Genomic DNA, 23,033 nt, shown 5'->3' on the forward strand with positions numbered 1-23,033 from the left:
ATTTATTTTTTATTTTTAAACTATTTTTAGAGAAACATTAATGTGGAAAACAGTGATTGGTTGCCTCCAAATGGGGGCTGAACTGGAAGCCTAGGCATGTGCCCTGACCAGGAATCGAACCAGTGACCTTTTGGTACATGGGACAATGCCCAACTGAGCCACACCAGCCAGTGCCAGTATTTATTGAATGCTTATCATACACCAGGCACTGTATTTCTATGCTTTAAGGCTTTCTGTGTAACTAGAGGCCCATTGCACAGATTTGTGCACCAGTGGGTTCCCTCAGCCTGGCCTGCAGGGATCAGGCCAAAACCAATCTCTGGGTCCAGGGTGCAGGTGAAGCAGATTCGGGGCCAACAGTGCCCCAGCAGCAACCTAACCCATGGCTGATTTCACAAGGAATCAGACTCCCTCCTCTACTGGCCAGAGAGTCTGCCCCCTGGTGGTCACTGTGCATCATAGCTACCAGGCAAACAGTTGAATGGTCAGACGGTCAATTACTAGGCTTTTATGTATAAAATTTCATCTCATCTTCACAACCCTGAAAAATAGGTATTATATCCCCATTTTATATATGAAAAAAAAAAAATGAAGCTTTTAAAGCATTTAAGCAACTTGCCTAAGATCCAAGTATCTCCCATATATGTGAATTTATTTTTAATTGTGTATATGAACAGGTATACCAATATTGTAACAAAATATTATACACATTATATTTTGTAATATTCATCCTGCTTTCCAATGGCTTTTTATATATGTGCCCCATTTTGGAGACCACTGTTTTGTATCACAGCAAGTCAAAATTCAACAAAGAAACGGAAGATTACCAGTGGTTTTCAAACTTGAATGTGTATCACAGAAGCATTACCACCCCAGACATACCTATAATAGCACACCAGACCAATAAAAAGTTACAGAGGAACTTGTGTTCTCTTTGAAGTTCCCAGGCATTCACTCCTCTGTGCTTTCCAAATCTGACACTTGGGCCCTAGGATGGCTGGGGGGATGAAGTGGACTCTTTTCCAAAGTCCACAGTATAGTTCTGGGAATCTCAGCTCCCAGAAGGTTCCCTTAGGCAAAGGCATGGAGAGGAAATACTGCCTTCAAAGATCTTTGCACTGGCTGGACCCAAGCACCCAAGAGCCTCCTAGGAATTCAGAAATAATGGCAAAGGGCACTTTAATATCCAAGGCTGCTAGAAGTGCCTAGAGTTAATAGGCTGCTAAAATCTATCTACTACAAAGTGCCAAGTTCAAATGATATGCTTTTTCTGTGGACAAAGATTACATTTTGCATACCGAATCCTCACATGTTCTTTATAATAGGCAAAACTGTAAAAGGGGACTAATGTTCAAAATATGCACTACCAGGTTTTTCCAAATACCAAAAATGATTAGCTTTTTTAAAATTCTGAAACTTTTATAAAAATGCTAAACAATATCTGAGAGAGTAATTCTGACTCACAGTTCTCCAAAAGGGTTCAAACTTTCTCCTTCATTTAATAGTTTTCCCTCTGCAACAGAACAAGGTTAATGCACACTTAAAGTGGTTTATTTTTTATTTTTATTGATTTTAGAGAGAGAGAAAAACATCAAGTTGTTGTTCCACTTACTGATGTATTCATTGGTTGACTTGTATGTGCCCTGACCAGGGATCCAACTGCAATGTTGGTGTATCAGGAAGATACTCTAGTCAACTTAGCTACCCTGCCAGGGCACGTTAAAAATTTCTTAAGGGCTCGAGCTTCAAAATCATGAACTCTTAAGCTGATGCCATATTTGGAGAAGAGAACAAGGTCAAGAAAAAGAATCAAAAGTAAATTCCTCACCAGTCATGTGATCTGACAGTATGTACTTAGCATACACATTACACCAGCTAAGCCATAAGACACTAAAAAGGTGAGACCACTATTATTTTAGGAATTTTGCAAATAATACATTTATTTACATTTTTTCTTCACATTTCTACTTGGATTCCTGCCTGAGGGAAGTTGTAAGTTGATATAGAACTTATAATCTTATACCAAATATCTGCAATTGCTAACATGTCAGGGAATCTTTAGTGAAGGAAATGTAGCTATCATTAACTCCGGAGAGCTAGCCTAAGAGAAGAATGTATGCTTTATTAAGCAGTGTGTATAACGATGTTTGATTCCAAGTTAAAGGCCCCACTTGACTGAGATTTTATTAAGGTGTTCTGATGGTTACAACACCTAAAGAGAACAAAAAGTTAAGACAGCCTCTCTACCCTTCCAGACTTACTCATTTATTATTTTTCTTTCTCTTCATCTGTTTTTAAACATTTTTTTTTTAACATCCACATCTTTTTAAAACATGAACTTCAGCTTTTCGGGCCAGAAGCAGAAAGTATAACAAACTGTCAATAGACTCAATTCTTATTTAAAATTATGTACCAAAATGTGAAGACCTCGTGGCTCCAGTCTCAACTCAAAGAAGAATATTTTCATGCACCACACTGTGCTAGCCACTCAGAACTCCTGAGAATTCGGCATCCATCGTATTCTAGAAAGCACCAAGTAGAGCATTTCACTAAACAAAGTATAGCTTTTTACCCTAGACCAGTGGTCAGCAAACTCGTTAGTCAACAGAGCCAAATATCAACAGTACAACGGTTGAGATTTCTTTTGAGATGCAAATTTTTTAAACTTAAACTTCTTCTCACGCCACCTCTTCAAAATAGACTTGCCCAGGCCGACACTCAAGGGGCCAAAGAGCCGCATGTGGCTCTGGAGCCGCAGTTTGCCTACCACGGCCCTGGACCTCATGTCAACTACCATCCCCCAGCTCCTATCTTAAACACTATGTTATCTGCCACGAAAGGACGTTAGCTGACGGTTTCATAAAAGAAAGCAAGGCAGCATAGGGAAAGAGCTCACAAATAACCAAATTATAAATCTGGAGGGTTGGCTTCCTAGCTTGTGATTCTTAAGATGCTAATGTATTACTTAGAAGAGGCCCCCACTGCTGGCGTCATGGGATCTGTAAATTCCATGTATTCAAGGGCTGCTTCTGTTCAAAGAAACAAACACCTCTGTACAGGTAGGGCTGCCTGTCTCCAAAGCAGGATCAAAGAGAGCCACAGGTACACTGTGACTGCCAGCTGAACACCAATGTACAATGCTAGTAAGATATGAAATATGTCAAATGATAATAAAGTGCTTTAAAGGCTGGAGAGAACTTAGCCATTATCATTTAATTCTACATGCCCATGTCCATTTTAAGAGTGTCACTGTGGTAAAATACCAACCAGCACATGACCCTATTGTTTCCCCTAGAGCCTACTGTGTTATGGCAAATACGAATTCCATCAAAGACTAAGACGCTTCTTCAGGAACATATTTTTAGTAGAACTGTATATTTTGAGTAGCAAATTGCCAGAATTTTAAAATAAACAAAGAGCTCACATGACCACCAATGTAAACAAATTCAGATAAACAGCAGAAAACATTTCAGCAAAGATAATTTTAGAAAAATGCAAACTGAATCAACTTTTTATTTTGTAAGGAATTTAGAAAACAGGAGCAAATACTTATATTGCATTAAGAAACAAATTAGTCTATACATCATTCAAATTTTGAAAAATCAAAGAGTCAATGTGACACTAAAAAAATGTAGTAACAGAAATGTGTTTCATTTTTGAACAAAACACTATCAGTGGTTTCTTACAACTAGATATACAAACGTAAAGGCAGTAATGCTAAAATGGTGTAAGATGCTGAATCTCAAAATGATCCAGCACGTTGAAGGAGCACCAGTTGTCACCATTGTGGGACTGCCACATACCCTATCGGAGAGAACAATCACTGGGTGATACACATAAGCAAATACATAAATGTGGGGGGAAAGGAGCCCACAATGCCGGAGCTTTAGAGTAAATGGTTTATTTGTTCTGCTTTTATATATGTTTTGTCTGTTTTCTTCCTCTAAAAGAGTGGATATGTGAGGCATCTTAGAATATTTTCCAATTATATTGTCGTTATTCATTAACGATAATATTGCAGAAACAGTGATCGAGACGCCTTGTCACCTTAACCACTTAATGCACTATTTAAATGATTTGTTTTAACATCCAGAGTATGCTTTCATTTTTTTCTTTTATAAAAACTCTAAGTCAAGAATATTCAAAAGAACTTTCTTAATTTAAGAAATATGTCTCTTTAATTCCTGAAATTTTTCTTTTTTCAAGAAGTGACAATAATATGAAGTTCTAATATATCAGGAGCATGGAAAAGAATATTATGGAATCCAATTATAACAATTTAAATTAGAGTACTCAAGAAATATATCTGAGGGCTCAAAAAGGTAATTTATGATTCCTTGTGAACTAAGTTTCACTGAGAGACACTTATGGCTAAGTTTAAAAACATGGTTATCATTATGTTTGAAAATTTTAAAGAAAAGTCACAACAAACACAATAATCCTGAAGTAAGCCAGATTAAAATTAGTAGGGTATTTATATATACAGATGCATACACAAATAATTTCGGGGGGTAGGGGGAAGGAATCATATTAATATTTACAGGCTACAAATCACTTTTTTAAATGAAGATTAGAAAAGTGTTAGTAACTAGGTATAGAGCCAGAGGTTGTGAGGTGAACCTAAGTGGTAAATACTAAAATTCTTTGCAGTGTAAAGAAATGCAAAAGACTCAGACTACAAATCTTTAATTAAAAAACAAAAAGCAGTCCAACTATTGTCCATTTATAATAATAAAAACTGAAACAAAAACTGAACCCATTTTGTAAAAATTCTATCATAACATTCTTAAATCCAGTTCATATTGTTCCACTGAGTCAAGGGAGACACAAAATTAGACAGAATTTTACCTTTTCTAAAGAGATTATCACAATTTCATTGCAAGAGGATAAGGTAAATAGCCCCTTAGCAACTTGTGTACTTTATTACCTTCAATAGGAAGTCCAAATATTTCCACTTTTTTTTTTAACTTCTGGAATTCTATCCAGATATTTAAAATGTTGATATTTAAGCTTAAAGGACATCATACTCTGAAAACAAGCACATACCTGCTTCAAATACAGTTTGATAATTCTAGGGGTACTTACTGCAAGAAGATTTCTTTAGCAAATACTGGTTTCTTATATTTAAAAAATCAGCAAGGCAGAATTTAAAAAATCTTAATTTACAATACATTGTAAACTGCACACAATTGCCACATGTATCACGACCAGCACGGTAACAAGTTTTCCCAGATGTTTTATAAGACTTTGTATCTTCCTTTATTTGTTGGTTGGTACGAATTTTGCTATAATAGAAAATAAGAGATACGTGGTAAGAAAAAGCAAGGAAATTTCCTTTACAAACATATAAAACTATCATATTTAAAGTAAAAATGTTATTATATGGAGGAAGAAAGAACTGTTCAATAAATAATCATTTCTCTGTTCTCTCGACTACTTCTTGACAGCTGTTTTGAACCAACTTAATGGTAGTGACATCAAGGTCCTTTTTCTATCACTCCTTGGTGAAACAATCTTTAGCACTTGATTTAAAGGTTGTTTTTCTTCTTCCTTCTTGTTTTGTGTACCCTTTAGTCTTTACACTTTTTATCCTCCCCACAAAAGAATGTTCTGCAAGTAGAATTTTAGAAAAGCCCTCAAAAACACATTCTTAGAGAAAGGATAAAATTTCCTTTCAAAGGGCTCTCATCCCAACATACAAACTGTAAGGCGAGTTTACAAGCTTCAACTATACTAAAGACACAGGGACGTACCTGCCTCCTTTGGAAAGGTGGTCTATAAAAGGCACGTTTCCAAAATCAAATTAAGACTTTACCTAAGCTTAAAAACACTGACAACACTGGTAGTGGCAAAAATTCAGAAAAACTCGAATTTTCATCCAGTGCTAGGAGGTATGTAAAGTGGTATAACAACTTTAGAAAGTTATTCAGTAATAGCAACTTAAAGTTCAACTACACATTTACCCTTTACTTAGCAATCTTAATTAACAATTCTAACTTCAAGGTTTATACCCAAGAGAAAAGCACACTAATTGTATCACAGAGACATGAAATAAAATGTTTATAGAAGCATTATTCATAAACACCAAAAAGGAAAATATTCTCAAAGTCCAATATAAATTAACTGTGGTATATTCACACAATCAAATACTATATTGCCATAAAAAGAATGAATTACTATTTCTTCAGGCAAAAAGGAATGATTTCCTCAAAGTAATGTGGAGGAGTGAAAGAAATTAGATACAAGAGTACAGAGTTTTTTGTTCTACTTTACACAGAATTAAAAAATAGGCGAAACTAATCGAAGATGTTAAAAGTCAGAATATTGCTACATTTGGGGGAGATGAATGGGAGGGATCTGGGATGCTGATAAATGTACTTTATTTCTTGATCTGGATAGTGTTCACATCAGTGTGCTTATTACTTTGTAAAAATTCATCGAGCTATAGGTTTGTGATTTGTGCACTTTTCTGTATTTATATTACAATTTAATAAAACATTAATTAAAAAAGTAAATTAAGTCCTTGAGGTTTTCACTTACCAGCCGGATCAGTTCTTCTTTTATGAGCCTGGTGATTTCTGCCTTTGCTTTCTGCACGGCCAGTTCATTGGCACCTGGTGAGCAGTGGAAAACGATGATCAGAATTACACTGAAAATCTATCCATGTCGTGGAGAGCCACCAGGAATACTGTAGGTGACTTTTAGAAACACTGTGCTACCTGCCAGATGCCTTTCAATGCTGGTGAGACATCACCCACAGTATATAATGGCTGCTTTTGTTTTCAATACTCTCAGAGTTTCAAACGTAAGCAATGAGGTTACAATGCGTGTACAGTTAAGAACTCTTGGTATGTTGATTAAAAAATGAAGAAAAGATGATTAGCTATTTATCCAAAAGAGAGTAAGAAGTTAAAGGGAAATAGAACTTCCTTGGTTTATCAATTTAACAAATATTTAGTGGATATTTATTATTTCCTTAAAGTCAACAGATGTTTCAGAAAGGTCTTAAAGGTGAATGGAAGATTAAAGAAAAAGTAGAAGAGAGGACATGGAGAGTATTTTGCAAAGGGAAACACATGTGCAATGGTATAGATTAAGAAAGGCATGCTGCCCTGGCTGGTATGGCTCAGTTGGTTGAGGGTTGTCCCATGCACTGAAACGTCACTGGTTCAATTCCTGGTCAGGGCACATGCCCAGGTTTCGGATTTGATCCCCAGTCAGGGTGCATATGGGAAACAATCGATCGATGTTTCTTTCTCTTTTTTTCTCTCTCTCTAAAAATCAATAAAAACATTTTTAAAAGAAGGGAGGGAGGAAAGGGAAGGGAGAACTACATACTGAAGAGTAAAAGAAGTATATCGTGGCTGGAAAGAAAGAGTGGAAAGAACAGAACGAGGTAGCCAAGGGGCTGAGGCAGGCTGGAGACATCCATTCACAGTTATTAATTCAAGAAACATTATGTACCCATCATGTATACTGTGAGAGATTCATTATACGAAGAACTCCATGCTCTGTATAATCTTGTAGGCTACTAGAAAAGCAAACTTGTAAAGATATTACAACAGGATGAGTAGCTAGGAAGTAGTCTACCAGAATAACTTTTAAATACCACTTCTACACCCTGGCCCATGTGGCTCAGTTGGTTGGAGAATAGTCCCATATACAAAAAGGTGTTGGGTTAGATTTCTAGTCAGGGCACATACCCATTGAGGTTTGTGCAGGAGGCAACCAATCGAAGTTTCTTATATCAACGTCTGTCTCTCTAAAAATTAAATAAAATAAATAAATAAATAAATAAATAAATAAATATATCTCCAAGAAGCTTTTCCCAACTTCCAGGCAGCTGTTTTTCTCCTCAGTACTCTCACAGAACTGTGTTCACACCACCATGATAGCACATTTTTTAGGTAGAATGGACAAAATGTGCTTTTTCTGACCAGAAGTAAACAGTAAAAAAGAGGTACAAAATAAGATGCTAAAAACAGCTGAGCAGCAAGTAAAATAAGAATAAAGAAGATACTGAATCCAAGAAGAAGAGCAGGTGTTATCAGCAGTGATGGTGGTGAAATTCAATTGAGATCACTATAACTAAGGTGCTCATGGGACACCAGTTGGAAAGGTCAGCCATGCCAATGGAAATACGAACCAGTGGTTCAGGAGAGACAGGGATTAGAGAGCCATCAGGGGACATGTGGAGAGATGTGGAGTCAGGCAGCAAGAACCGGGAGGAGGTGAGCCTAGATAGATAGCACAGTACACACTAAGAGGAAAAGAGCTGGACCAAAGAAGTAACTAGAGATTAAGGACTAGCAGTGACATGTCAGGGTGCAATGTAGAGAACTACATTTTAATCACTGTATACAAGAAAACCAAATGAGGAAAATAATTCACAAGATATGGGGGAAATGCCCCTCCCCCACTTATTACATGTGAATAACCTTTTTGACACCAAAGAGAAGAAAGGAAGAGTGGAGGGAAGAATGGAGAGGAAAAGGAGGAAGAAGAGAAGGAAGAAGGGAGGAGGCTGAGGGAGAAGAAACCGTTTAACAACAGGAAGGAAAGGGCCATGAGTAGGGCTAGCCAATGCATCTAAATCTTATAGCTCCACCAGCTTCCAACCAGATTGTAAAGCTGTGGTGCTGGAAGGGAAGAGAGAGAGAGATGAGAATGAACAAGGGTAGAATCAAAGGCAGACTGAAAATCACAACCAAACTGAAATTTAGGAGCAAAATATGTTACTTGGCATGAGATGGGCAAAGTTTGTTGACATTCTGTGCTATTTTAAAAAGGAAAATGACTCTCACCTAGATTCAAATGGAAGAGTAACTTTTCTATGTTAGTAAAAGTCTGACCATTTGAACCATTTAAATTTTTGACTTAACATAGCTTCTTTAGGTAATAGGTTACATGTGTTTATAAGCTGCCATGAAAAAGAGGCATTTCCTTTCATTGGTACTAAAACAACTCTGGCTGCTTTTAAGGGATTCTCCACCAGTAAAAAGAGGGTCACAAAACAGGCTATAAATTATACAGGGTGGCTCGGCATGTAAGTCCTTCCTGTTCTCCTTCCCGCTGCCTGGTGGGAGGCCTGGAGCTGCTGAGCCCAAGAGCCTCCAAGGAGCCAGGCAGTGGGGTCCCTCCAATTACAGAACCAGAAACAGATGACACTGGGCTCCTTCCAACACCTGTTTTCACCCTATTAGTGTTCAGCTGATTTGGTTTGAAAGACCCTTTCAAATCGAATCGTCTATGAAAAATTTCAAAGATTTGTATCTTCTTTTTTTTTTTTTTTTAAACCAATTTCCAGCTTTTATTCAGCATCTGATGTCTCTAGATTTTCAAGCTTCATTTTGGGAAAGGTTATCTTTTTACTTGGGGAGAGGAGGGTCTTCAACTATAAAATAACGTATTATTTCCTGAGCACAAGTTGACAGTGAAGAGAAGTGACCAGAACCAGTCTAGGTGGATGGAAAAGTCAGCAGAAGCTGTGGGCTTTTCACTTCACTTGATAGTATAGGACGTGTGTTCTGATCAAGTTATATGTAAATTGAACTATGAAACAATTATACTATAATAAACAAGTATAATTACCTTTAAATTAATAAATTACATAGAAGATCCTTTTTCAGAGCAATCATGTCTCTGATTTGCCTCTTTATAAGGCAAGCATTTACATACTGGTTTTGCTTAAATACTACCCATGATATTCAGGCTGACTCCATGTACACAAAGGTTTTATTTATCATCAGATTCCACTGGATGACACTGTGTCTCCATCCTGCATGGTGGCCTAATGAACAGAGCAATTAAGGCGACCTGTCCAGGCCCAAATGCAGGAAAACATCAGTGTAATTTTCTCTCCTGCAGATCTGGGTGCCAGCACTCCTCCTGTTACTACACAATAAAAAAGTTTCACATGCTTTAGGAACACACTGAGTCACTGGCAGACCAAAAGTCTTTCAGGATACATAAGGGTGCCATTTAAAAACCTGACTTGAAATAGATATAAGTCAGTTTATCAAAGTCACAATAACAAACAAATAAAAAACTGAAATTTAACTAGTTCTCAATCCACTTCCTTTGTACACCATTTAAAAACATGTATGCATCTTATTATATAGTAATGGTAGAATGGCAATAACATGGAAATATAAAAGCTGAATTTGATTTTACCTTTGAGTTTTTCCTAATTCATAATTAATTTTAAAAAGTCAAATGGTAAGAGTGACACTGGTGAAAATGGCAGAGCAGAGAACTCTAAAAGCCTGTTCCTTCACAAAAGCAGCAAATAAACTTGCAAAAACTATTAAAATAAACTTTATCAGAACTCTGGAAACTAATCAAAAGTTTACAGCAACCAGGCAAGGACTTATTAAAAAACAACAACAGCTGACTGTTGGTAACAGAACTTTCCAGCATGCCTTTCTTAACCTACTTAACCCTCTCTGACACCAGCAGGCATTTTGGTCAGGAAACAGTTTCTCTTTAGAGGTAAAGGGGATGCACGCTGCACATGTATTTCTCTTGGTGCAGTCTTTATAGTAAGAAGCCACATAAAAACAATTTGAGGTCACCAATTAAAAGCAAAGTGACTGGGCAAAGCACTAATTTACTTTCTGTGAAATTCTCTTTGTTTTGGCCAGGAAAGAAATAAACCCTAAAAATAATTCCTAACATATAGTCAAGTCATTTTAGTTAATGTTTATTTCACTAAACCTTTTTAACAATATACTTCCAATGGGTCTAAATAGCCTCCCATTGATCTTCCTAACAACAAACTTTAAAGCTGAGCTATCCAGCACAGTGGCATCAGCCATATGGCTACTTAAACTTAATTTAATAAAAATTAAGTAACATTTGCCGAAACTGGTTTGGCTCAGTGGATAGAGCGTTGGCCGGCGAACTGAAGGGTCCCGGGTTCAATTTCGGTCAGGGGCATGTACCTTGGTTGGGGGCACATCCCCAGTAGGGGGTGTGCAAGAGGCAGCTGATCTATGATTCTCTCTCATCGATGTTCCTAACTCTGCCCCTCTCTCTTCCTCTCTGTAAAAAATCAATAAAATATTTTTTTTTTAATTAAGTAACATTTATGCCCTGGCCAGTGTGGCTAAGTTGGTTATGCATTGCCCTATGTACCAAAAGGTCTCCAGTTTAATTCCTCCCCCAGGGCACAAGCCCAGGTTTCAGGTTCAATCCTCAGTCGGAGTGCAGGCGGGAGGCAACTGATCAATGTTTCTCTCTCAAATAAACATGTCTCTCTTTTTCTCCCTCTCAAAAAAAATCAATACATTTTTTTACAAAATCAAATAACATTTAAAATTTGTCACAATGGCTATATTTCAAGCACTCATCACAGTGGATTCTATTGTGCTGCTGTAGAGAGATCAAATGGATATATTCCTGTCAAATATTTTGTGTCCTGAAGACAAGTGACTATAGGGCTTACTCAGATGCATTACTCAGAAAACTTATCAAGTGTCACCATTTGCCAGGCACTAGAAATACAGAAGATAACAGTCATTACATTCAAAGTCACTGCATTCTAAGGAAGGAGACACAAGTAAAAATACACATAATTTCCATGTGATGATGCTGTGAAGAAAAACAAAGCAGGTTAAGAGCTGTACACAGAGTGTGAAGGGGGGTCAGGTAAGGCCCTCTTGTTAGAACGGATGTGTGTAGCTCACAGTAGCAGACTAGTGTCTGAGATCATACAAGGTGTGGGAGGAGCTCCTTTGCAGCCACTTAAGCAATAGGTATGCAGACTTTTGGCTTACACAAATGGAATAAACTTCCCCACAGCTCCAACAACAGTGTTCAACAATCATTTCGTTCATGAAAGAAATGAAATGGACCTAATTTAAAAGTCTATGACAAAAATGTTCAAATTAAATAAAAATAAAGGGAGGCAGAGTGTCCTACCACACAGCAGAAAATAACATCCTATATAATAAAAGCCTAATATGCTACATGTCCGGTTGTCTGTTCAACCAATCAAAGCGTAATATGCTAATGACATGCTAAGGCTGCTCAACTGCTCGCTATGACATGCACTGACCACCAGGGGGCAGATGCTCTGTCCTGTAGGTTAGCTTACTTCCGGGGTCCAGCCAGGACTGAGCAAAATGCCTTGGAGCCCTCGCTCAGTTCCTCCTCAGCCCTGATCATGCACCTGTGGAGTCCCTCGGCCTTGACTGCATTGGCTCGCAATCCATGACCCCTCAGGGGATGTTAGAGAGCTAGTTTTAGACTGAAGGTGGAACAACTGCTTACTATGATGCTCACTGACAACTAGGGAGCAGACACTCAATGCAGGATTTGTCCCCTACTGATCAGTGCACTCCCACAGGGGGAGCACAGCAGCCTCTCCTGTCTCCATGGCAGCAATAAAGATGTCCCCCCGCGGGTTCCCAGACTGCAAGAGGACACAGTCCAGGCTTAGGGACTCCCTTCCAAATATACAAATTTTGTGCACCAGGCCTCTAGTTAGGAAAATAAACAAAATGAAAATGAAAACTATATTCTGAATTCACACATGAATGTATGAAAATCAGTTAAAAAGCAAAGCAGCCCTAGCCAGTTTTGCTCAGTGATTTGAACGTTGGCTCTTGGACTAAAGAGTCGCAAGTTCAATTATGGTCGGAAGCACATGCCTCATTTGCAGGCTCAATCCCCGCCCTGAGGGGGACGTGTGCAGGAGTCAACCAATCGATGTGGCTTTGTTTCTCCCTCTCCCTTCCATTCTCTCTAAAAATCAATGGAAAAAATATCCCAGGGTAAGGAATAACAACAATAATGCAAACCAGATCATTCTTAGTTAATGCATTACTTATATTCTTCAAGTTAGGGTATAAGTTGTCCTTCATTATTTTTTAAAGGTCTGCATGAATTTTTATGGACATAATTTCAAAGGCAATATTTGCTTAAAATTTCATTAAACTTTTAATATAATTGACTTACTTTCTAAACTAAACTTTGGCCAGAATGTTCTACTTAATAGAAACATAAACAGATGAATTAAAAGAAAAGTCCTTTTCTTTCAGAGTCATTTTCAAATTTGAATGAATTGTCCAAATTGAGAGAGTCCCAAACACAGATCATTTCACCTTTATATTTGTACTAACCTTCTAAATAAAGACCTCAAATAACATATAAAAATATTCACATTCTCTCTATTACATTTTACATCAACCCTGAAACAGAACCAAAAGTACTTACTTTCAATTGCCAAGTAAATTTTCCGCTCTCCTTCCTTGGGTTCCTTGCCGGGTGGGAAGTATGTTCCTCTGATGGTAATTGCAGCTTCAGAATACTCACTGATTCTCTGCAGAGCTTCCTTAGAGGTAACTTTCCACCTAGCAGTCTAAAAAGAAGGGGGGAAATCACTTCATAACAGGATTTAAAAGCTGAGTGCACTGACAAAGAATAGGTTGTCTAAATCATATTATGGTCAATATTAAGATTATAATTAACACCATCATAAATTCATTTAAATCCTAACATGCCTAGAACATATTCATAAAAATGAAATTTCTATTGTTGTCTCCCATATCTAGATAAAAAGCAGCTATTAAAATGTTCACGGCACTTTGTCAAGTATATGATTTTCTAACAACTATGCTTTACATCTGAAACTAATACAAAATAATATTAAATGGAAACTGTAATTTAAAAAACATTTTTAAGTAAATGAATAAAAAATTAAATGTTCATGGGTTTTAAAGGAGAGATTTTCACTCCAAAGAAGCTAACGTCCCTTCACCACGCCGTTGGCACGTAGCTCAGTGGCTGAGCATTGACCTCTGAACCAGGAGGTCACACACAGTTCAATTCCTGGTGAAGGCACGTGCCCAGGTTGCAAGCTCAGTCCCCCCAGTGTGGGGTGTGCAGGAAGCAGCTGATCAATAATTCTCTCTCCTCATTGATGTTTCTCTCTCTCTCCTTCTCCCTTCCTCTCCGAAGTCAATGGGGGAAAAAAATATTTTTTTAAAAGCTCCTCCTCCGCAACAAAATGTTTAAGTCTGTTACTTGCCTGTGGGAAGTCATTGATCTCTAATTCTTCCTCGTATCTCTTAAAAGATTCATTCTGTCCACCATCCTGTCTCTCCTCTTCTTGTTTCTCCAAGGGCACATAATTGAGCTTGGCATTGATCTTTTCAGCAAGCTGCTCTGCAATGGTTTTTGCAGACACAGTGGGAGCCAGGATGGTACCACCTCTGAGAATTGCATTGGTGGCCTGTTGCATCACATCCTGCAGTTAAAGAAAAACTACAGTCAAATCTCAATTGAGGGCAGAGACAAGATCAGGGACCCCACCAATTATTCTCTGTAAAGTCACTAACTAAAAGCATCTTTCTAATGTAGATTCCTACCATATGTGCAATTTACCCGTATATATTTTTAGCTGATAGTTTGATATATATTTTTTACTTTGATGAGAAAATTAAAGAACATTCAACTCTGTATTAAAAGTTCTACTGGCTCATAGCCCCGACCACTGTGGCTCAGTTGGTTGGAGAGTCATTCCATATACCAAAAAGGTGGTGGGTTCCATTCCCAGTCAGGACATACACCCAGGTTACAGGTTCAATCCCCAATTGGGGCACGTGTGGGAAGCAAATGATCGATGTTTCTCTCTAACATCGACGTTTCTCTGTTCTCTCTCTCTTTTCCTCTAAAAACAATAAAAAATAATCTTAAAGATACAAAAAATTGCATTAATAAAAATAAATAATAAAAATTAAAAAGTTCTACTGGATTACAGATAATTAGGTCACTCTTGGTGTTAAACATAGTATATTCCTAAAATAATTTACATGCTTTGGGACTCCCAGGAATTTCCACTGAATTAGAATCTTTGTGCCCTATCACCACTGAGATCCTCTTCTCCCCATGGTCCAACCCAATATTCAATAAATGATAGTAAATGACTTATGCAAGGCCTTTTAGCTTTTTAATTTGAACTTGATTTTACTATATGCTTGATCTGAACAGAGCTCTTCCACAGGGTAATACTTAACTCATACCTCAAGATTTTCCAACATTGAAAAGTTACAGCTATTTGATTTCTCTAATAAAGAGTTATTAGCAGTAATAATCCCAGATAATTTAGGTACTGCCATCCAGCTCTGAGGTGGCAGAGGCTTGGGGGCAGTAAATACTTCATGATACCTCACTGGCTAAACAAACAGACTCAGAGACCAGAGGCTCTGAGCCTGGTTCCATCACCAGCCTATGGCTTGGTCATCCCAGCTTAGGTGCTACAGACCTGAACTTATATAGCCACTGGACATGGCCTGCCTTGCAGGTCCCTAAACTCTAAAAGTCTTTAAAACAGACCCTGAAAGCAAATCAACGAAGAAAAAGAAAGTTATTTAAGATTCTGGAAAGAGCAATCAGTATAGTACTTTATAACGTGCTCCATGGCTAACATCTTAACAATCCGGCTTCCAGAATAGGCATTGAGACCTCAGCCCTGGCCAGCATAGCTCAGTGGTTGAGCACTGACCAATGAACCAGAAGGTCACAGTTCCTAGTCAGGGCACATGCCTGGGTTGTAGGCTCAATCCCCAGTGTGGGGTGTGCAGGAGGCAGCCAATCAATGATTTTCTCTCATCATAATTCTTAAAAAGCATTTAAATCAAAGAACTTATAGAAAGTTTTCACTAGAACTTGGAACAAATTACTTAATACCTGAGACTCAATGCCCAAATTCTTCTGAGCATTGATTCTAAGAGCCAATCTTTTAGCAATTTCTAACTTCTCAGCATTTCCAGCAGTTGGAACAGGAACACTGGATGTTCCAGGAGCAGCCATATCCTTCACTCTCTTCTTTGAATTAAACATGCTTTCAATCTGCTCATCAATCTAAACAAAATGAAAAAGAGAAACAGGTCAGCAAAACTTGTATTAAAAATACCAATGCAGATATATCTATAGAAACTAATAGAAAATATTTCTACCAGAAGTCTAGAATCAGTTACATTTATGTTAATCAACCTCACAAATCAACAGGAACATATACCAGCTATTGGTTAAGAGCGACACATTTCATTTTAAAAAATCAGTTGTCTGGTGAAAAAAAGAAAAATAGAGAACAGATACAATGCTACACAAACCACTTATGCAGACTCTTGAGTGGCCCAGAAAATACTTCTCAGGTCAGCAAATAGGAACGCGTGTTGTCAAGACAGAACAGCCAACATGATGCATCTAAGATATCTCGGCACTCAGGCCTAGAGGCCAAATATACTGCAATGAAAGAGGCTGGAAGAAGGGCAATAACTTAAGGCCAATGGACAATTTAAAAAAGAGAAAATGAACTCCAGCCAGTTTGGTTCAGTGGATAAAATGATTCCAGTCAAGGGCACATTCCCGGGCTGTGGGCTCTGTCCCCAGTAGGGGATGTGCAGGAGGCAGCTGATTAATGACTCTCTCTCATCATTGATGTTTCTATCTCTCTCTCTCCCTCTCCCTTCCTCTCTGAAATCAATAAAAATATATTAAAAATCAAAAAAAATAAAATAGTCCTGACCCGTTTGGCTCAATTGATAAGAGCATCAGCCTGCGGACTGAAGGGTCCCAGGTTCCATTCCGGTCAAGGGCATGTACCTTAGTTGCAGGCACATCCCCAGTAGGAGGTGTGCAAGAGGCAGCTGTTCGATGTTTCTAACTCTATGTCCCTCTCCCTTCCTCTCTGTAAAAAAAAAAAAAATCAATAAAATATATTTTTAAAAATATATAATACTGGGGGATGGAGGAAGAGTCAGTGATTCTCAGGGAGAATGATACAACCATGTTCCTAAGAGAGTGCTCACAAAATTCTTCCAGACTCTTAAAATTTGCTTTAAAACCAGGTAACAGAAGCAGAAAAGACCAATTAATTGCTTTATTCCTTTGAGCTAAGAAAGGAGAGAAATGAAGGTAAGTTTTCCCATCAAAGCAAAAGCAATGCCGAAGCCCTTGTTCTCCAGGAATCACACAATTCCTATGTGACTGTGCCGTTCTCAGACTGGCCACACCTACCTCATAAATTATTTGTAGTTCCTTTTAAAGATGCCTTTGCCAAAATTATGATTAACACTGCCAACTAAAGAGATGTAAGTCCCTTCATATATTCAGATTAGGCTAATAGGGTCTTATATTCTAAATCTTAAATAAGGAGGAAATTTTGTTCAGGGTTTAAATTTAATTAGGTTAATTTAGAAATACTTCATTTAACAATTTTATATTAAACAGCACTTTACCATTAAAGTCCAAAACAATGCATAAAATCAGAAATAGAGAATGTGTATGGTGCTTCACTTCAGTATAGTTCTCATTATTTACCAAAAGTATATTTTATTTCAACAATCAGATAAGCAAAGAGACTTATTTAAATGTTCAAAGTGACAATAAAAACAGAGATAAAAACAAGGCCACAAATTCTTTAATACTCATCCCTTCAAGAGGCGGAGCCTGTCCATGAGGGTGGCTGGACTGTGACTTGCCTTGTAGAAGTGCTAGTGTGTGACTCAGAGACTCGTCGTAAAAAGCACTGAGTCTTCCTCTTTGCTCTCTCTAGGATCACTTGCTCTGGGAAAAGGCCTCGGCCATGCTGAGGGCATGCAGGCAGAGCAGTGAAGAACGGAAGCATTCTGCCCAAGTAAGGGAGCCATCTTAGAAGAAGATGGCCTGCGTCACTGCGGCTGGGACAACAAACAACTGGACTGCAGCTGCGTGTGACCCTTAGCCACAACTCCCTGGCTAACCTGCCCCTGATTTCCTGACCCTCGGGAACTGTGGGATAATAAATGTTTATTCTTTGAACCTACTAAGTCGTGGATTGATTTGTTACACCCTTATGGATAACTAAACACTGACTTAATTGACTTGTGAGCCAGTCTGGTATACTAGAAATGGCCTGGGGTTAAGTGGAAACCTGGGCCACTGTGGTCACAGACTAAATACTTCTCTGGGCCACAATTCCTCAAATGACAACAACAGATTGAATTCCTGATTTCTAAAATTGTGTTCTAAGCTAAGGTTTAATATGGTGTGTGAAAAAAATGTTATATGATCAGAGATTGAATATGTTGGAGAATTTCTGGGATAAGCAAAGTTAAACAAGCTTCTTTAATTAAGGAATTATCACATCCTTTGATATGTTAAGGCCACTACTAGTGGTATATACTAGGCAGATTTTCCAAAATTCTTTTATAATGAAAACATCTTCTCAAATACTCCTTCATTACTTTTATGCGTGAAACATAATAGTCTGAAAAACCTGTTTCTAAAAAACCTTCTTTTGAAGCTCAAGCTCCTGAGGGGTTAGGGTTCCAAGGAATACTCTGGGAAACCTTCGTCTAGTTAAGTCCTCAGAATCCCCCTTCACTGGGTCAAAACAATTCCACACATTAAGGACATGGACTTTAAAGTAGAATGAAATGGATACAGGTCCCAACTCATTCATTCCCACAATAGCAATATAAACCCAAAACGATTATTTAAGCCTCAGTCTCCTCAACTATAAAATGACAATACTTTTGAGTACTATCTCATATGATTACTATAAAGAAGTAAACAAAATAATCCCTATAAAGCACTTGGCACTTAGCACTCAATAAATGTTGACTGTTATTATTCATTAGAGGCCTGATGCATGAAATTCGTGCACTGGAGGGGGATTGTCCCTCAGTCTGGCCTGTGCCCTCTTACAGCCTGGGAGCCCTCGGGAGATGTCTGACTGATGGCTTAGGTCAGACATACTTAGCACTGCCTCAGTGAACCCAGCTTCTGGCTGAGTGGTGCTCCCCCTGTGGGAGCACCCTGACCACCAGAGGGCGACTCCTACATTGAGCGGGATCAGACCAAAACCAACTCTGACATCCTCCGAGGTGTCCTGGATTGCGAGAGAGCACAGGCCAGGTAAAGGGACCCCACTGATGCACGACTGGGGCCAGGGAGGGACATGGGAGGACTTCAGTGCATGTCCAGCCCATCTCACTCAGTCCCAATCGGCCAGATGCCAGCAGCAAGCTAATCTACTGGTCCGAGCGTCTGCCCCCTAGTGGTCAGTGCACATCATAGCGAGTGGCTGAGCAGCCTTAGCATATCATTAGCATATTACACTTTGATTGGTTGAACAGATGAACAGATGACTGGACACTTAGCATATTAGGCTTTTATTATATAGGATAAGGATGTTCTATAACAATTAAATTTTAAAAGAGCAACATTAATATAAAATGACAGTTGTTTGTTGTACCAATATTGCTGTAGATACGTGAAGCTAGGAACTCTAATAAACCACTATAGTGAATGAAAATATACATTTACTTTGCTATTAGGACAATCTGACAATACTTTAAGACTAGCAATTCCTTTTATATACTCATACTCCAGACTTAATCTCTTAAATGTGCAAAAATTAAATGTGCAAGGATGGGCACTAACGTATCTATATAATCTATAAAATAAAAGCCTAATGTGCAAATTGTCCCCTTCAGCGGCCGTTCAACTGGGAGTTTGACCACTTGCTATGACATGCACTGACCACCAGGGGGCAGCACGGAACATGGCAGGCATTACCCATCTAATCACCTGGAAGACTGCAACCAGCAGCTGTGGTGGCGGGGGTGGACACACCGCTTGGCTCCCAGGTTCTGAGGGAGCCAGGCTGGGAGGCCTGGCCCCAAATGGTCGCTCCACAGGCAGGATGGTAGAGCAGGTGAGGGGGCAACCCCAAGCCAAAGTGGGGTGCCAGGCCAGGCTGGGAGGCTGGGGGCGTGAGCTGGGGCTGCAAGGCTAGAGGCATGAGCTGGGGCCCGATCCCTGCAGCCCACCCAAAGGGACCCCATCCATGCACAAATTCGTGCACCAGGCCTCTAGTAGTATATAATCGTACATTCCAAATAATAAATAAATAGAGTTGAAACCGATTTGGCTCAGTTGATAGAGCATCGGTCTGTCTGCGGACTGAAAGGTCCCAGGTTCGATTCTGGTCAAGGGCATGTACATTGGTTGTGGCCACATCCCTGGTAGGGGGTGTGCAGGAGGCAGCTGGTCAATGATTCTCTCTCATCAATGTTTCTAGCTATCTATCCCTCTCCCTTCCTCTCTGTGAAAAATCAATAAAATATATATATTTTAAAAATAAATAAATAAACAGAAACAATCCATATATTCAAAATAAGTGTTTGATTAATTGAACGGTAGAACATCCATACAATAGAGTATGAGGTAGCCATCAAAAGTAATGTAAGAGCCCTGGCCAGGTGGCTCAGTTGGTTGGAGCATCAACCCATATACCAAAGAGGTGTGGATTTGATCCCCAATAGTGTGTGTGCAGGAGGTGGCCGTCAATGGTTCTCTCTCATCATTGATGTTTTTATTTCTCCCTCTCCCTTGTTCTCTCTGAAATCAATAAAAATATATCCTCGGGGGTGAGGATTTAAAAAAAATAATGATGTAACAGTAAACGTACTAAAATGGGAAGATTTTGATTAAGACTGTTACTGCAACAAAAAGTCTTAAAGCAGTAGGATTTCATTTTTATGAAAATACATAAATATGAGCACATGTGAATATATGTACATAAATAGGAAAAGATTGGGAAGGACACAAACCAAAGTTTCCAGTAATTAGCTATCTTAACAAGTACGAAAAGAAAAACTGTTTCAATGGGCAAGAAAGAGACTTAGAACACTTACATCGACTGCAGCATCCTCATCATCCGAATCTTGCAGACCAAGAGCTGCTTTTTGTAACTTCTTTCTCTCATTAGCCAAAGCTTGTTCTGTTTCATCAAACTTGAATCCTTTACCAGAGAACCCACTACTCTTTTTAATTATTTTCCCTTCCTTTCAAGGGAAAAAAAAGAAAGTTAATTTCATAAAAACTTTAATGTTAAGAAATTTACAGCAATTTAGTATCTTTTAAGGTGTAGTATGACAATTTAACAAAAACACTTCATCTAGCATGTGAGAAAAAATTAGATCTGTAGGAAAACTACTGAAAATACTAAGTTTAATCAAAAGGATTTTACTTTCACTTCCCCCCCCCCCCATATAAATAAAAGTAATCTTGGGGGAGGGTGGGATGAGATTAACCAAAGAATTTATATGCCTATATACATAGCCCAGGGACATAGCCAATAGTGTGGTGAAGGCTAGAGTGGGGGGAGGGGACAGTCCAGAAAGGGTGGGTCAAGGGGAAAAAAGAGTACATCTGTCTTACTTTCAATAATAAGGACAAAAGAAAATAATCCTTTGAAGATTTAAAAGTCCTATATTAAATATTCAAAGTTTAGAACACAATAATGATTTACATAAAAATGGGAGTTAAAAAAACTCACAGCTTTCTGTTGATCTTTGAAGTCACTCCACAGTTTCTCTAGATCAGGAGGCACTGAAGTCCCAGACAATTCAAGAGCTTTAATGATGTCACCAGCATAGCGAGCTTGATCTTCTGTGATAAAAGTATATGCATAACCCTGATGCACAGTGAAAAGTAAAACTATTAGACACTAGTAAGATGAATCCTATTTAGATCACAAGATAAAATCTAAACCACCAAATAAATCCACTTAAGACTCCATCACTAAAGTCTTAAGACCATTAAAAAAGTACTACTAAATTGTCTAATGGCTGAAAGTGAAATATCTTAAGTTTAATATTCAAAAATAAAGAGCAAAACCAGAAAATTTCTAATTTCTTATGCATAAGTAGAAACACATGTGAATTTATTTTATTTTTTAAATATTTTTTTTATTTTAGAGGGGAAGGGAAATGGAGATAGAAACATCAATGATAAGAGAATCATTATCAGCTGCCTCCTGCACGCCCCACACTGGGAATCTAGTCTGCAACCCAGGGATGTGCCCTGACCAGGAATGGAACCTCGACCTCCTGGTTCATAGATCCACACTCAACCACTGAGCCATGCGGGCCAGGCACATGTCATTTCACATAAATGCACAACTGCACTGTCGTATGCATTTAATATAGTATTTTCCTTCCCTTTTGGGCTTATGTTCCCTTTCTCTACTAGTGCACCACTCTACCTCATATCAACTTCCTAGAATGTAATTCCCATATTCAAGAGCAATAAAAGATATAAAACCATATGTGTGTATAATCATGGTATGTTTTTATATACAAAAGCAACTTGTTTTTAAACTTATTTTTGTAACCATCTTGCAAAAATAAAACTACATCACCTCCCTAGGATATTCTAAAGTCTAAGGCACCATATGTCCCAGCAGCTTTTTGGTTCAGGCAAGAGAAATACTGGAGTTAAAATACAGAAATAGCAAACTCAGATTGCCATCTTCACAAAATACTTTGCCCCTCCCATGGAAGCGTTATAAAATTTAAAACATGGTTTACTATTTTATTTCAGGTATATCTAATCACCAGATTTGACCCATGGTCTGTTTCTATACTGCCTATGAGCTAAGAATGGTATTTCATATTTTTAACCCTTTGCACTCCGAACCATTCTGGACATTGGCTACCAGCTACTCGACGCTACTTTGTGAAAAGTGCGTTGAATTAACTCAACTCCCCGTAATCACTAATAAACTGCAATGTCCCCTGAGAGGGGACATCCGAGTGATATGCTAGAATTCCGATGTCCCCTGAGGGGACAGCGGAGTGCAAAGGGTTAAGATTGTGTACAAATGTATATACACACATACATGAGAGAGACCACATGTAGCCCCAAAAGGCTGCAATTTTATTTTTAAAAATATACTTTTAGACTTCAGAGAGGGAGACAGAAACATCAATGATGAGCCCTAGGCGGTTTGGCTCAATGGCTACAAGGTCGGCCTGAAGACTGAAGGGTCCCAGGTTTGATTCCAATCAAGGGCACAGGGCATGTACCCCTTCCTCGGCTGCAGGCTCAATCCCTGGATGGGATGCAGCCACAGGAGGCAACCAATCAATGTAACTCTCACATGGATGCTTCTTGTGAAGATCCACGACCCCGTGTGGTTCAGGGTTCAGGCTCTGGAAGAGAAGCCGCGTGCAAATGAAAGAGATGCGATAAGA

The 23,033-nt window shown here is 38.6% G+C and overlaps 1 protein-coding gene across 3 annotated transcripts in view; it reads right to left on the bottom strand.

Annotated features, from left to right (window-relative positions):
- Positions 1 to 4,670: 4,670 nt before the first annotated feature.
- DDX46 (DEAD-box helicase 46) overlaps positions 4,671 to 23,033 on the bottom strand; it is a 46,357-nt gene continuing 27,994 nt past the window's right edge. For 2 of the 3 annotated variants that reach the window (XM_084886570.1, XM_084886569.1), the window contains 7 exons: positions 21,335 to 21,472; positions 20,691 to 20,840; positions 15,694 to 15,867; positions 14,033 to 14,251; positions 13,219 to 13,363; positions 6,541 to 6,614; positions 4,671 to 5,285 (listed from right to left, as the gene is read on the bottom strand). In XM_084886570.1, coding sequence (XP_084742696.1) covers positions 5,238 to 5,285; positions 6,541 to 6,614; positions 13,219 to 13,363; positions 14,033 to 14,251; positions 15,694 to 15,867; positions 20,691 to 20,840; positions 21,335 to 21,472 — 948 coding nt within the window. In that variant the 3' untranslated portion in view covers positions 4,671 to 5,237. Of the gene's footprint in view, positions 5,286 to 6,540; positions 6,615 to 13,218; positions 13,364 to 14,032; positions 14,252 to 15,686; positions 15,868 to 20,690; positions 20,841 to 21,334; positions 21,473 to 23,033 lie in introns of all 3 variants that reach the window. The other variant, XR_014795228.1, reaches the window with a different exon arrangement.

The sequence above is a fragment of the Pipistrellus hanaki genome (assembly GCF_964339955.1).
Source record: "Pipistrellus hanaki genome assembly, chromosome: 5".
NCBI lineage: Eukaryota > Metazoa > Chordata > Mammalia > Chiroptera > Vespertilionidae > Pipistrellus > Pipistrellus hanaki.